Below are 16,686 nucleotides of genomic sequence, written 5' to 3' on the forward strand. Positions count from 1 at the left end.
TACATAGTAGGTACTCAATCGATATTTACTGAATAAATGAAGTTTTAATTGTTTCATCTAAGTAAGTTTTAGTCTCAAAACTAGTTTGAAAGTTTTTTGAGCGAGTGTAACATGTTGCTTTTGTATGCCTCCCACTCCCCAATTTCCATCCTCCTCAAGCATAGAGTAAAGCAAGACAGGTGGACACACTAGAGAAACACAATATCTGTGGCATTGGATTCCTTCTGCTTCTCAGGCTAGGATCTACCCAAACTGAGATGGAAGATAGGCTGGTGCTGGGAATGTTCTATATTTTGATCTGGGTGGTAGTTCAGCTCTATGACTATATATATATATAAAAACTCAGTAAGCTGTGTACTTGAGATCAGTGCACCTTTGGTACTTTCTTGTTTGTGTATTATGCCTCAGTAAAAAAGTTTAAAAAAAAGCTCCATTCTTTGAGATCTCTAGAGGAAGTTAAACATGCCAAATGATACATTAAGAATATTAGGATATACCATGTTCTTGGATTGGAAGAATCAATATTGTGAAAATGACAATACTACCCAAAGCAATCTACAGATTCAATGCAATCCCTGTCAAATTACCAATGGCATTTTTACGGAGCTAGAACAAATCATCTTAAAATTTGTATGGAGACACAAAAGACCCCGAATAGCCAAAGCAGTCTTGAGGGAAAAAAATGGAGCTGGAGGAATCAGACTCCCTGACTTCAGACTATACTACAAAGCTACAGTAATCAAGACAATATGGTACTGGCACAAAAACAGAAACATAGATCAATGGAACAAGATAGAAAGCCCAGAGATAAACCCACGCACCTATGGTCAACTAATCTACGACAAAGGAGGCAAAGATATACAATGGAGAAAAGACAGTCTCTTCAATAAGTGGTGCTGGGAAAACTGGACAGCTACATGTAAAAGAATGAAATTAGAATACTCCCTAACACCATACACAAAAATAAACTCAAAATGGATTAGAGACCTAAATGTAAGACTGGACACTATAAAACTATTAGAGGAAAACATAGGAAGAACACTCTTTGACATAAATCACAGCAAGATCTTGTTTGATCCACCTCCTAGAGTAATGGAAATAAAAACAAAAGTAAACAAATGGGACCTAATGAAACTTCAAAGCTTTTGCACAGCAAAGGAAACCATAAACAAGACTAAAAGACAACCCTCAGAATGGGAGAAAATATTTGCAAACGAATCAACGGACAAAAGATTAATCTCCAAAATATATAAACAGCTCATTCAGCTCAATATTAAAGAAACAAACACCCCAATCCAAAAATGGGCAGAAGACCTAAATAGACATTTCTCCAAAGAAGACATAGAGATGGCCACGAAGCACATGAAAAGATGCTCAACATCACTAATTATTAGAGAAATGCAAATCAAAACTACAATGACGTATCACCTCACACCAGTTAGAATGGGCATCATCAGAAAATCTACAAACAACAAATGCTGGAGAGGGTGTGGAGAAAAGGGAACCCTCTTGCACTGTTGGTGGGAATGTAAATTGATACAGCCACTATGGAGAACAGTATGGAGGTTCCTTAAAAAACTAAAAATAGAATTACCATATGACCCAGCAATCCCACTACTGGGCATATACCCAGAGAAAACGTAATTCAAAAAGACACATGCACCTGAATGTTCATTGCAGCACTATTTACAATAGCCAGGTCATGGAAGCAACCTAAATGCCCATCAACAGACGAATGGATAAAGAAGTTGTGGTACATATATACAATGGAATATTACTCAGCCATAAAAAGGAACGAAATTGAGTCATTTGTTGAGACGTGAATGGATCTAGAGACTGTCATACAGAGTGAAGTAAGTCAGAAAGAGAAAAACAAATATCGTATGTTAACGCATGTATGTGGAACCTAGAAAAATGGTACAGATGAGCCGGTTTGCAGGGCAGAAGTTGAGACACAGATGTAGAGAACAGACATATGGACACCAAGGGGGGAAAACTGTGGTGGGGTGGGGACGGTGTTGTGCTGAATTGGGCGATTGGGATTGACATGTATACACTGATGTGTATAAAATTGATGACTAATAAGAACCTGCAGTATAAAAAAACAAACAAAACAACTAAAAAAAAAAAGAATATTAGGAAGGGGGGAAAAAAGTAAATTGCAAACATCATAACATTTCACTCTTAAAGAGTTCGGTGTGCCTCTCCTAAGCGTAAAGACATTCTTCTACATAGCCTCTCCCCCGCCCAATAAAAAATATTAGGAAGGAGTTCTGCCATGTTCTTCCTTCCTAGAATTTCTAGTTATTGAAATTTTTGTTTTGAATTTAAAATTAAAATAATTTTTATTTACTTTTTCTTTTGCAGAGACAGCAGTAGCAGAATTTCACAAAAAAATCAAAGAAGCTTTTGAAGTATTTGACCATGAGTCAAATAATACAGTGGATGTGAGGTTTGGAAATGTTTCTTCTGATTCTAAATTGCTGATACAACTTGTAAAGTAGAAGAGGGTTCGTTCTCTTCTTTTTGCATTCTTTGGATTTATTATGCTATTTAAAGTACTTATTTTTCTGTGCCCTGTAAAAGGTCTTTTCTATCTGTTGCTTCGGATCAATACTGTTTCTTATTCTTCATAATCTGGTGGAAAGAATATATATCCACATTGCCTATTCTAACCTATAGACTAAATTCTGTGAATGAGGCCGACTCTACTATAGCTTTAGTACTAGACACATAGTTGGCACTCAGTGTGTATTTGTTGGGTGAATGCACAGAATTTGCTTTTAAAATACATAGGTATGGGGACTTCCCTGGTGGCCCAGTGGTTAAGGATCCACCTGCCATTGCAAGGGACACGGGTTCAATCCCTGGTCCAGGAAGATCCCACATGCCGCAGAGCAGCTAAGCCCGTGTGCCGCAACTACTGAAGCCCGCGTGCCTAGAGCCCATGCTCTGCAACAAGAGAAGCCACTGCAATGAGAAGCACACGCACCACAAGGAAGAGTAGCCCCTGCTCGCCACAACTAGAGAAAGCCCACGCGCAGCAATGAAGACCCAACACAGCCAAAAATAAATAAATTTTAAAAAATAAAAAAATAAAATACATAGGTATGTATAATCAAGCTATGAATGGGATATTACAAAGAAGGATTAATAATACTTAAACATGATACACTCCTCAAGTAAAATAACCAAAAGAACCAAAAGAACATAAAAAGGTGAGAAAAAGACATGAATACTGGTAGATCTAGAATGGAGGACAGGAGACAAAGAATAGTGTGAGGAAAGAAGAGGCAAAAGGCAAAAGGTAGAGGAGATTATACATGCATATAACAGAAGCTGTAGAATCTATATCACATATGTACATCAAAGAAAGGCAATGATACCATTGTTCCAGGAGACCAAGCTGAATGAGGAGTATTTGATGGGATCACAATCTCAAGAGTCAGAAACTAGTAGTACAGAGGCCAACAAAACAGTGGGAAGTGACTAAGTGCTTTTTTTTCCCCCTGCGTGGCTTGTGGGATCTTAGTTGCCAGACCAGGGATTGAACCCAGCCCCTCAGCAGTGAAAGCACAGAGTCATAACCACTGGACTGCCAGGGAACTCCCAGGACTAAGTGCTTTAAATTTGAGCTAAACTGAATGAACAATAGGAGGTTTTATGTATGACAAATTGTAGCTACGGTCGTCCCTCGGTATCTACAAGGGCTTGGTTCCAAGGCACACCCCCACTCCTCCCCAACTCACCCCCAACCCCTCACCCCTTGAGGATACCAAAATCTAGGGATGCTCAAATCCCTTTTAAAAAGTGGCATAGAATTTGCATATTACCTACCTACATCCTCCTGTATATTTTATTTTTTTATATATAAATTTATTCATTTATTTATTTGTTTGTGTATTTATTTATGGCTGCATTGGGTCTTCGTTGCTGCGCGCGGGCTTTCTCTAGTTGCGGTGAGTGGGGGCTACTCTTTGTTGCGGTGCGTGGGCTTCTCATTGTGGTGGCTTCTCGTTGCAGAGATCGGGCTCTAGGTGTGTGGGCTTCAGTAGTTGTGGCTCACGGGCTCTAGAGTGCAGGCTCAGTAGTTGTGGCGCTCAGGCTTAGTTGCTCCGCGGCATGTGAGATCTTCCCGGACCAGGGTGCGAACCTGTGTCCCCTGCAGTGGCAGGCGGATTCTTAACCACTGCGCCACCAGGAAGTCCCTCCCGTATATTTTAAATCATCTCTGATTACTTATAATACCTAATACAGTGTAAATGCTATGTAAATAGTTGCCTGTGGCATGTGGCAAATTCAGATTTTGCTTTTGGAACTTTCTGGGGTTTTTTCCCCCAGTATTTTACATCTGTGGATGGTTGAATCTTCGGATGTGGAACCCACGGATACGGAGGGCTGACTGTATATGTATTCCTTAGTCTCTCACACCTGAAGGTACAAGGTGCGATTGCAGGAAAGGAGAGTGATAAGTTCAGTCAGTTTCATTACTTTATAGTAACACCTTACAAAGTTTTGTTTGGTACCTCAACTATGTTTATGGGCTTTACTGCAGTGGATAAGGTAGAGAATGGAGTTAACTTGAGCACTGCAACTGTAGTCGCCCTTGTGGGAGCCTTGGCTCCGCCATTGTCAAGGAAGTGTGAGGGTAACGTGCAGGGCTGAGCACTGCACAGCTCCAAGTGGCGCCAGCCTCGCTGCGCGCATTGTGAATGACACTCCGTAGTGTGCGCATCCTAGCGGGAAACTGGGTGGCACAGTAGTGGTGGTTGATAGGCTTTGGGATGGGGTGGGGAGCTTTCCACTCTTGCCTGCAATTTGAATTACTAAATATATGGATAGCACGTGCCTTTACCTCAGACCTCTCACTGGAGCGGAAGGGTTCTCCTGGGGAAGGAGAGGAGAGGTATTGTCAGAGAAGTCAGGGAAAGTGCAAGAAGAACCAGGATAGCTTTATGAAAGAGAGGGGGAACAGAGAAGGGAAACCAGCATTTACTCAAGCCTTGCTCTCTGACGTCTACCTATAGTTGGGTGCTAAGGGTTTTTGTGTACATTACCTCATTTTAGTCTTTTTTATTTGTACGGTAAGGGTTGGCATCTCCAGCTTTTGGAGACTAGGAGAAGGTAGTTTGCTCAAGGTCACGTCATCGTTTCTCTAATTCGGTGTCTTGCTGGGCTGTGCCGCCCCCTCCCTCCCTGCTCCCCTCCACCCCACCCTTCATGGACTTCGTGGGCTCGTCTCCTGCTCTGAGGCTTCCTGAAAGTGGCAGTGAAGAGAAACTTTCCCAAATCCCTTGGAGCAGTGATGCCAGGCCTTTTTTTGATAGAAGGGCCAATTCAGGGGAAATAAACATGTTTAGGGGATGCATCGTTTACCCATTCAGAATTAAAATAATTGTACTGAGGCCCCGAGGAAAAGTGTATGTTCTTAAAATGTCTACTTTATAAAATAAAGTTACTAAGAAAATTGGCATTGTTTTTAGCACTAAAATATTAATGCTAAGCATATCTGAGTGGTAGGAACATGGATGAATGCAATTTCTAGTCTATACCCCTTCTGCTAATTTGTGTAGCACTTTCAAGTTTACAGTGAGTGTTCTCATGCTGCAGGTGTCATTCCTGTCCACTCTTTATAAATCAGAAATTAAGGACCAAGAAGCAAAATGACTTGTCCAAGATCGAATAATAGGCTAGCCACAGAGCTGAAACTCAGATTAGTTTCTTCTGTTTGGGGCAGCTGTGCCGCAGCCCTGGAAGAGGCCTGGGGATGCAGTGCTGAATAAGGTCTGGTCCTGCCTTGCCCAGCCTCAGCAGGCTCCTGTATTTGTAAAAACAGTTCATCTAGCTAGAATTTATTTTGGCATATGATTAAAAGTGAAGGTCTAAATAGATTTTTTTTTCAAATTGCTAAACAGTTCAGTTTATTTACTTCTTGAATTATTAGATCCACTTTATAATGTACTGCATTTTCTATAATTGAGTCTAATTTAGGCTATGTATTCTGATCTATTGCCTTACCTCCTGATCATATATACTAGGACAATCCTATATTAATTGCTATCAATTTATAGTATGCTTTACTATCTGATAGAACTAGTCTCTTTCTTACTCTTCTTTTTGAACATTTTAATTAAGAATTGAAGGCAGTATTCTGTGTAGATTGAATGGTGTAAGGAAGGGTCTGAATGGAGTAAGAGTTCCAGAGACAGACATAATAGCTCAGTTTGGAAGAGACAGCTGTTTCTTGAGAGGCTTCCAGGGCATTTGGCTATTCCTGCCCTAATGTGCTTGATCCCTCAGTGACGCTGTTTCCCTTGAAGGACAGACCGGCACCCCTTACCTCTGCTTTGCATGAATTAAAAGAGTTAATTTGAAATTTTAGCACATTAGGTGGAGTGGAGGTCTGGTATTGTGACTGCCAGGCAGCTAGTGGGTGTTTTTTAATCATTATGTAAAACATTATGAAACGGGCCCCTGCTGCTTTCCTCCTGGCTCTGAGGGGCAACCCTGGGGATTGGAATCAGACTTTCTGGGTTCATTCCTAGCTTTGTGACTGTAATTTATTTATTCTTTCTGTGCCTCAGTTTTCACATTTGCCACATAGGATTGATGTAAGTAAGTAGTTCTCAAAATGGTTTGGAGACCCCTGTGTATCCGCAGGACTCTTTCAGGGGTCTGTGAAAAACCAAAACTATTTTCATAAAAAATCTGAGACAGTATTTGCTATTTTCATTCTCATTTTTCACAAGTGTATATTGGAGTTTTTCAAAAGCTACATGTGTGGTATTGTAACAGATTGAATGCAGAACCAGATATGAGAATCCAGCTGCCTTCTGTTAAGCCAGACATTAAAGAGATTTGCAAACATGTAAAACAGTGCCATTTTTCTAATTAAATTTATTTTTTGTTTTGGAAAATATAGTTATTTTTCATAAAAATTTTATTTATGTAGGCATATAATGGGTTTATCATTATTTCTAAATGAATTAGTAAATAAATATTTTTAAACTTTGAGGTTTACTTTTTAGTATGGTAAATATAGATAAATATAACTCACACAAACAAAAGCTCTTTGTGGGTCTGAATAATTTTTAAGCGTGTAAAAGGGGTTCCGAGACCAAAAAGTTTGAGAACAACTGTTGTCAGTGGACGTTTTTAAAGCTCTTAGAACAATATTAACTTGGAATGAATTCGTTTGGGATTTAAAGCTTAGAACAATATTAACTGGTATTATTATTCTACTTTATATTCTTGAAGTACATAATTTAGGTTTGTTTTTCCTCTATTTAATCTGGATTAACAGTGTTATATTTTACTCTCATAAGAATTTTTACTTATATCTGGGTGTTCTGTTTTGATCTTTTAAGTTCTGAAGCAGTTCATTTTATTTTCCATTTTCCTTGTTAAATAGTTTTTGAAGGTTGCACCTTGAAAAACATTGAGGCAAGTTTTCAGTAGCATTAATTAGGGGCATTTTTATTTTTCCTCATACAAAACATAGACCATAATACATTTTGACTTATATACATTTTCCTGCTCTGTGTTCAGATTTCAATCAATAACTGTGATTGAAAATTATATTTTTGAATAGATAATATATACACATGGGGTAAAATTCTAAAGGTACAAAGAATATATAGTGATAGGTAAATCTCTTCACTTAGCTATCTGGTTCCCGTTTCTAAAGGCAAGATTTATTATAAGTTTCTCTAATTCTTCCAGAGATAGTCCATGCAAGTACAAGTGTGTGTATGTATGTATGTATTTTTTATTGTGGTAAATATACATAACATAAAATTTACCGTTTTAACCATTTTTAAGTGTATAGTTCAGTGGTATTAAGTACATTCACATTATTTCCATCCATCTCCAGAACTTTTTTATTTTCCCAAAGTGAAACTCCATACCCTTTAAACAATAACTCCCCATTCTCCCCTCTCCTAAGCTCCTGGCAACCACCATTCTACTTTCTATCTTTATGAGTTTGAGTATACTAGGTACCTCATGTAAGTGGAATCATACAGTATTTGTCCTTTTGTGTCTGGCTTGTTTGACTTAGCATAATGTCTTCAAGGTTCATCCATGTTGTAGCATGTATCAGAATTCCATCCCTTAAGGCTGAATAATATTCCACTGTGTGTATATAACACATTTTGTTTATCCATCCATCTGTCCATGGACATTTGGGTTGTTTCCACCTTTTGGCTATTTGAATAATGTTGCCATGAACACTGATGCACAACTGTCTTTTCAAGTCCCTGCTTTTAATTCTTTGGTTGTGTAACCAGATGTAGAATTGCTAGATCATGTGGTAGTTCTATGTTTAATTTTTTGAGAAACCACTGTACTGTTTTCCACAGTGGCTGTTCCATTTTACCTTCCCACCAGCGAAGCACAAGGCTCCAGTTTCTCCACATACTTGCCAATACATTTTGTTTTTTAAAATAACCATCCCAGTGGGTATAAAGTGGAATCTTGTGGTTCTCATTTGCATTTCCCTAATGATTATGATATTGAACATATTTTCATGTACTTATTGGCCATTTGTACATCTTCTTTGGAGAAATGTCTGCTCAAGTCCTTTTCCCATTTTTAAACTGGATTGTTTGTTTTTTTGACATTGAGTTGCAGGATGTGTGTGTATTTTTAACCATAAGTGGTGAGATGTTATATAAATCACTATGCACTTTGCTTTTTTCACCTATAAATATATTTTGGTGACTATTCTTTATTAGTACATAAAGAGCTTCCTCATTTCATTATATGGATGTACCATAATATATTGAATTAATCTACCCTTGATGGATATTTAGGTTGTTTCTAGGCTTTTGCTATAACAGTCCATGTTGCAAAGAATATCTGAGTATGCATGTCATTTTGCAAAACTGAGACTTTTTCTCTAGGATAAATTCTTGGAAATATGTCAAATTGCATGAATATTTTTGGTAGGTGTTGCTATCTTGACAATATATTCTCTCGCATCATTATACAAGCATGCCTATTTCCCCACTCCCTCTTAAAGTTTAATTATCAAACTTTGGAACTTTTGCCAATCTGATATGTGAAAATTAGAAACTCAGTGTTAATTTTCATTTCCCTAATTATAGACATCTTTTTGCATGTCTAAAGACAATTTGTATTTCCCTTTGTTTGAACTGGCAGTTCATGACCTTTTCCCATTTTTCCATTTAGTGATTTATCTTTTAATACATGAAAGATCTTAGCCTTAGGCTGTGACATGTATGCCATCTATTTTTTGACTATTTCTACTTTCATGTATTCAGAAATTTTAGAAAAATTAATCATATGACACACCTTGTGAGTAAGGATTTAAGTTTTGGAAACAAACAAAAGTCATTAGAGTAGTTTTAACAGAATAAATTTAATTTACCCTGAATAAAGCTAGTTTGGTAAAAAATAAGGCACACTCCACAAGGAATACCCCTAAAGTAAGGAAGCTTGAGAGTTTCCTGGTGGTCCAGTGGTTAGGATTTGGTGCTTTCACCGCCATGGCCCAGGTTCAATCCCTGGTTGGGGAACTGAGATCCTGTAAGCTGCAGAGCGCAACCAAAAAAAAAGGAGTAAGGAAGCTAATTTTTCCATGTAGCTGATAAATTTAATTTGAAAGTAGCTCTAATCTTGTTCACAAACATATCTAGTTTTTATTTATTTATTTATTTTTGGCTGTGTTGGGTCTTCGTTTCTGTGCGAGGGCTTTCTCTAGTTGCGGCAAGCGGGGGCCACTCTTCATCGCGGTGCGCGGGCCTCTCACTATCGCGGCCTCTCTTGTTGGGGAGCACACGCTCCAGACGCGCAGGCTCAGTAGTTGTGGCTCATGGGACTAGTTGCTCCGCGGCAACCAGGGCCCAGGACCAGGGCTCGAACCCGTGTCTCCTGCATTGGCAGGCAGACTCTCAACCACTGTGCCACCAGGGAAGCCCCATGTCTAGTTTTTTATAATCTATGTTCTTTTCATCTTTGATTCTAGCAATAAAAGTACACTAGAAGTCAATAAAGTCAGTTGCTGGTTCTATCAGTGTTTTTTACAATAGGCCACCTCTTTTTATTTCATTTTGCTTATTTATAAAATTGAAATAATAATACCTGCATGACTTAAGCCACAAGAATATTGAGTATCAAGTGAAAAAATATGACTTTTGAAAAGTATATAAAGTTAGATCAACATATATTTTTAAACACTCAATTTTAATCAATTCCAGAACAGATTGATACTCAAGAATTTGGTGAACAAAAGTGAGGTAGAGTCCAATGCTGGTTTTAAAAGTTCTAGTCTTTCCGTTTTCTCCAGCCAGATCCATCTGAGCCATTCCTAAGCTTCAGTGCTTTTGCAGAGTGACCTTATTGTTAGTATTCCACACTATTTTGTGTTTATTTTATACCTGCCACATCTATAAGAGATTCTTCCTAATATTTCCTTGTTTTTTTAGTCTTTAGGCAAACTTATGCAGTCTAGCAGCCTCAGGTATCCTTTTGCTAATGCAGAGAGTCTTTTTTTCACAGCTTTCATCTCAACTCAGCACGAGTCTCTGGGGGCATGCAACACCCAGTATTCATTTGTTTTACTGATAAGGAGACAGGTTTCTTAAGCAGTTGGCAAGAACCTTAAGTGTATTAGATCTTGTCTAAAATTCAATAAGATATAGGTAATAAGAACCTTTTTGTAATGATTTAGAAATAACTCTTCCTAAGAGGACTGGAGGTGCCATAAATATTACTTGTACTTCTTCACTTTTAAAAATTTATTAATTAATTTATTTTTGGCTGCATTGGGTCTTTGTTGCTGTGCACGGGCTTCTCATTGTGGTGGCTTCTCTTGTTGTGGAGCATGGGCTCTAGGCGTATGGGCTTCCGTAGTTGTGGAACATGGGCTCAGTAGTTGTGGCTCACGGGCTCTAGAGCACAGGCTCAGTAGTTGTGGCGCACAGGCTTAGTTGCTCCGTGGCATGTGGGCTCTTCCTGGACCAGGGCTCGAACCCGTATCCCCTGCCTTGGCAGGCGGATTCCTAACCATTGTGCCACCAGGGAAGTCCAACTTGTTCACTTTTAATACTGTTTTTGAAGAGAAGTTAATACAACATTTCACAATTCATTTTTATCAGGTAGTAACAAGTGTGAGCAGTGTGGAGAAATGGCATGGACACTTTCCCCAAGCAATTATTACCTGAGAAAGCTTGGGGCCACTCAAAGAGCTTTTGAAAAACTGCATAGGTAAATGGGCCTGCATTTTGTGGAATGGAAAAGTATATTTTAAAAGAGGAATGGGATTGTTGGACCCACAGACCCCTTGATAGGGGATGAATTTTTATAATTTTATTCATACAGTGATAATTCACACACATGAATAAGATAAATGATGAAATAAGACTACGTGAGTAACTTGGATAAATTTCAAAAATAATGTTGAGTTTAAAATACTGCAAAAGGAAGTGAACATTATGATAAACTGCATAATGTAAATTTTAAATGTACAAAGTGATAGTCTATTGTTTATGAAGACAAATACATGCATGAGAGTGATAAACATTATCCTTAGAAGAGTGGTTGCACCTGAAGATGGAGGGAGAGGGATGAAGAGTGGAATTTTAGTTGTTTCTGCAATGTTTTATTGTTAGGGAGCAAAATCTGAAGCAAATAAATGTGGCAAAATGTTAACTTCTGTTAAATCTTGGTATTGGATATAAGGCTGTCTGTAATTTTTTTGGGGGGTGGATGGGGGCACACCGCGTGGCTTGTGGGATCTTACTTCTCTGACCCGGGATTGAACCCAGGCCCTTGGCAGTGAAAGCGCAGAGCCCTAACCACTGGACCACCAGGGAATTCCCTGTAATATTTTTTTTTGTACTTTTCTCTGAAATAGTTCACAATTATACATAAAAATAAATATTTTTAAAGAGTGGTTTATATCTTATTTCACCGTCTCACTTTGAAGTCGCTTTGTAAAAAACTGGTTTGCTTGTAATAGTCCTTCTGATGAACTGTGAGTAAAGAATCACTTAAAGTTTAAAAAAATTATCCCGAATTCTACCTCTTGAAATAACAATTATTAATGTCAGAGAACTATTATTCTAGATCTTTTTTATCCATGTGTAATAGGATAAGTGGATAAAAGGGTGGGGAGTTAATAAGAAAGAAGGAAGGAGGAAAGGGAAGGAAGGAAAAAGAAAGAAATTATGGAAGAAAAAAGTCTAGTGTATAATCTCCACAAGGACAGGGGTTTCTGTCTGTTTTGTTCACTGCTGTATTTCAGCACCTAGAACTGTGTTTGGCACGTAGTAGATCACCAATAAAACTTATTAAATGAAGGAAGAGACTATTCCTATAAAAATAAGATCACAATAATCATGGTCTTTAAAAATAAAAGTATTAATTTTACTTGAATGTAACACAAGAAAAAAATTAATTTAAATTGAAGAAATTTTGTAACCTCAAATGTTTGTTAGCCATGAGAGACATTATGTTAAATTCAGAAAAGATAACAAGAAAAACATTAAGAGGTTGTAGTCACTGTGTTTTTTTAAAAAACTACCCATTTCAAATATAAAAGTATCAGCTGACTTCCTGCTGTAGAAGATGAAGGTGTTAGTACTTTCAAAATTCCTTCTACTTTTTCTCCCTCAAGCCCCCCCCCCGCCCCAGTTTATCTTAGGTATGTTATTATTAATATTTTTACATTGACAAGGTAGAATGTTCACACTTTAGTATTCATGCAATCTTTTAGTATATTTTTCCCACAGTTCAATGGAATTTCTGCTAACCACCATTTCCTCCTCCATCCTTGAATTCCTTGATTTATTTCTGTTGTCTAGATTCTCTTGTTTTTTCTTTTTTTTTCAGTAAGTGCTCATGGGTATTTTTCCCTGAGTTCTTTCGTCTTTATTTTATTTTTTAAATTTTTATTTTATATTGGAGTATAGTTGATTTACAATGTTACGTTAGTTTCAGGTGTATGGCAAAGTGATTCAGTTATACATATACATTACATATATCTATTCTTTTTCAGATTCTTTTCCCATATAGGTAATTACAGAGTATTGAGTAGAGTTCCCTGTGCTATACAGTAGGTCCTTGTTGATTATCTGTTTTATATATAGTAGTGTGTATATGTTAATCCCAAGAGTTCTTTCATCTTTAAAACATTTGCTTATACTTGAATACTTTGTATTTAAATGACATTTTATAAATTTATATTATTATTTTTAATGGCTACAAGGCATTTCATAATTTTTCATTCTCCTAATTTTGGAAATTTGGGTTATTTGTGATATTACATTACCATTGTATCAAGGCTAAAATTATTCATGTGGAATTGTTCAAAGATTTTATCCCTTTCCTAGAATGCCAAAAAATAAATCCTGTAAGCCCAAGTTATTTTTTACCTTTTCCTAAATAGGAAGATTTTTTATTATTGTTGCTGGGAGATAGGGTATTTTGATCTACATAATTAAATTTTGACAGTAGGATGGTGGAGAGGGTAAATAAGAAACTGCTATGGTCTGAATGTTTGTGTTCGCCCAAGTTTCATGTGTTGAAATCCTACCCCCCAGTGTGATAGTGTTTGAAGGTGGGGCCTTTGGGAGGTGATTACGTCATGAGGGTGGAGCCCTCATGATTAGGATTAGTGCCGTATAAAAAAGACCAGAGAACTAGTTCATCCCTTCCACCATGTAAGGTTACAGCAAAAAGATGGCTAACTAGGAAGCAGATTCTCACCAGACACCAAATCTGCCTGTGCCATGATCTTGAACTTCCTAGCCTCCAACTGTGAGAAATAAACATATGTTGTTTATAAGCACTCAGTTTGTGGTATGTTGTTATAGAAGTCTTAACAAAGACAGAAACTCACTCTGTGAGATTGAAAGAAGAGTTTGTTAAAGATGTTAAAGGAGAAAGTAAGATTTGAGGGAGAGCAGTGGATCTTAAACAGTTACAGGATATGAAGAGAATAATCAGGAAAGGGAGTTAAAATTTGTTTTGAAAAATATTTTTGAATAGCTAATATATTCACATGGTTAAAAATTGAAAGAGAACAAAGTACAGAGAAAAGTCCCTCTAAGCCCCTTCCACCAGCCATTCAAAACCCCTCCAAACTATATTAACAATGAAAGTACTAGTTTCTAGGGATCACCCCAGAAATATGCTATGCATATACAAGGAAATGCATATATATTATTTTCTTGCCTCCCTGTTTTTTTTTTACTCATATGGTTACATTCATAGTATGATAATGTTCTCATGGGATGGGGTCAAACCTGTGCTGAAGTTTATTTTCATGGCTTCTCAGTGGCATTCAGGAGTCTGGAATGGATGTAGTTCTCCAGTTAATCTTAGGCTGAGTGCATAAATGTATTGGAGGGCATCAGAAGGGGTGTGGGGTTCTAGGTATCCCAGTAAACTATGTCTCAGGCTTTATAGATGGAAGATGATTAATATGATGGCATTGTGACATAAAAATAACACTTGGGTTCGGGCTATCCTGTTCAGGGTACTTAATTGCCTGTTTTTATAAAGAAGACTTTTTGTATTTTATCTTTGGAGGTCAACTTTTCTTGACTCTGGACTGTAGGTATCTGTCTGTTGTACTTATTGTTATTATCTAGATCAGGTGCAGGGTTTGCTGTGTGTCTACAAAAATTGGGAGCCAGAGGCTCTCTGAGTATCGGTGGTCTCAGGGAGTGTACTTCCTGGGGCCTCTGGGCATATAATTCCTGTGGCCTCTGGGTGTGTACCCTCTGTGGCTTCCAAGTTCGTACTTCTGTGGCCTCAACCTGTTCTCTTTAACATCGAAATAAAATATGGGTTTCCATTTGAAAACTGTCAGCATTATTAAATGTGGAAGACTTGATGCAAATGCATAACAAAGGACAGTTCATGGCAGTATCTTCATTAGCTTTGAAAGTTAGAGGGGACACACCCAAGAAGCATTACTGTCTGCTCAGATAGCCACAGGCATGTTTGGAAATCTGGCTCCCTGTCATCATTCTGTTGGTTGCACTCTTTCAGGTTGCATGGGACCGATAATCTTTTAAGTTTTCTTAGTTACTGAAGGGTATTGTAAGGATCTATTTGGAAATAAGTGATATAAGAAGTAATTATTTCTTATAATCATAAGGAATAAGCAAAAAACTGACTGCAGTGCATTCAAGCCTCTTAGCTCACTGGAGCGACATTTGTTGCTGTTAAGGGAACACAGGGCACTAGTGTTTCAGCAGTCACTCTGTGACTCCACTTCAATTCCACTTCTGGCAGCCTAACACGCTGGTGATTTGACTCATACACTTCTTCTTTTTTAAATTTTTATTTTATACTGGAGTATAGTTGATTTACAATGTTGTGTTAGTTTCAGGTGCTAGTTTCAGCAAAGTGATTCAGTTATACATATACATATATCTATTCTTTTTCAGATTCTTTTCCCATATAAGTTATTACAGAATATTGAGTAGAGTTCCCTGTGCTATGCAGTAGGTCCTTGTTGATTATTTTATATATAGTAGTGTGTATATGTTAATCCCAAACTCCTAATTTAGTGCCCCCCACACCTTTCCCCTTTGTTTACTCATATACTTCTATTCCCTCTCTTCCAGATTCTTCTTCCTACTTTGCTACTGACTAATTTAACCTCTGCTGTGTGTCTCCTGTCCCTTTGCTTCTACTTACTCATGGCTTCTGATGCCTTCTGATTCTGCTGTTTTCTCTCTCTCTGTTATTCCTCTTCCATCTCTCTTTCATCTGTATCTCTCTCTGTTTTTCTTCCTTTAAAACTCCCAAGGAAGAAGAGAGAAAAGGCCGCTTTGGCTATTTGTCAATATTGAGTAGAGAGTGCTTTTGTTGAGCAGTGCTCTTGCAGTAGACAACTTCATAGGCCTCTCTTTTGTAGGCCTATAGGGAGAGAGATCATTTTTTGGTTAAGTAGCCATCTCTGGTTAAAGCAGCTGTGCCTAAGGAGGCGGATCAAATGGTATAAAACATAACAATATATACACTAAGAAACTCTCAGGAAGACTGTGGATCTGTCAGGTACCTTATTGCCTGTCTGGTATGGTGACCCCCAAATCCTGATGAGGTTGTATAAGCCTAATATTAGGCCATTCCAACCCAATTTCTAGGCCACTTGGAGCTCTGTGATAAACTCACTGGTTTCTTAGCACCCCCTTTCCCTGGTAGTGCTACGGATTCATGTCATTTTGGTCGACTGTGGTGGGGATTGGGTGGTCTAATTCTGTTTGCTCTCTTCCTGAACATGGACTAAACTATAATTCCTGGAATCTCTTGCAGATACAGGGAGGCTGGGAATTATGACTGAGTTTTGGCCAATGGGATGTAGGTGGAAGTGATGTGTGCCACTTCTAGGCCTGATCCATAAAAACCTCCACGTGTGATCTTTCAGGCTTTTTCCCCTTCTAGCTTGATACAGGCAAGCACAGTGACGTTGGAAGTCATGTATTGAAAATGATAGAACCAGAAGATAGAAGGAGCTGGGTCCCTGAACGATTTTTTTGGAGGAAAGCCACCTATTGATCAGGAAAACTCATTTTGAATTTAATATAAGCCACTTCTGTGACAATAGTATTATGCCACTGGATGTTGGTGTTTGTTATAACAGTGACCATTATCCTCACAGATTTTCCTTATTGAATTTTCTTCACAGGAACTCAAGGAAGGCTTTGG

General features: G+C 38.0%; 1 protein-coding gene across 1 annotated transcript in view; it reads left to right on the forward strand.

The window, feature by feature from the left end:
- The window catches only part of EFCAB2 (EF-hand calcium binding domain 2), a 119,101-nt gene that overhangs the window by 59,240 nt on the left and 43,175 nt on the right, over window positions 1-16,686 (forward strand). The window contains exon 2 of the mRNA XM_059905282.1: window positions 2,368-2,452. Coding sequence (XP_059761265.1) covers window positions 2,368-2,452 — 85 coding nt within the window. The remainder of the gene's footprint in view (window positions 1-2,367; window positions 2,453-16,686) is intronic.

This window comes from Balaenoptera ricei, chromosome 1 (genome assembly GCF_028023285.1).
Source record: "Balaenoptera ricei isolate mBalRic1 chromosome 1, mBalRic1.hap2, whole genome shotgun sequence".
NCBI classification, from domain to species: domain Eukaryota; kingdom Metazoa; phylum Chordata; class Mammalia; order Artiodactyla; family Balaenopteridae; genus Balaenoptera; species Balaenoptera ricei.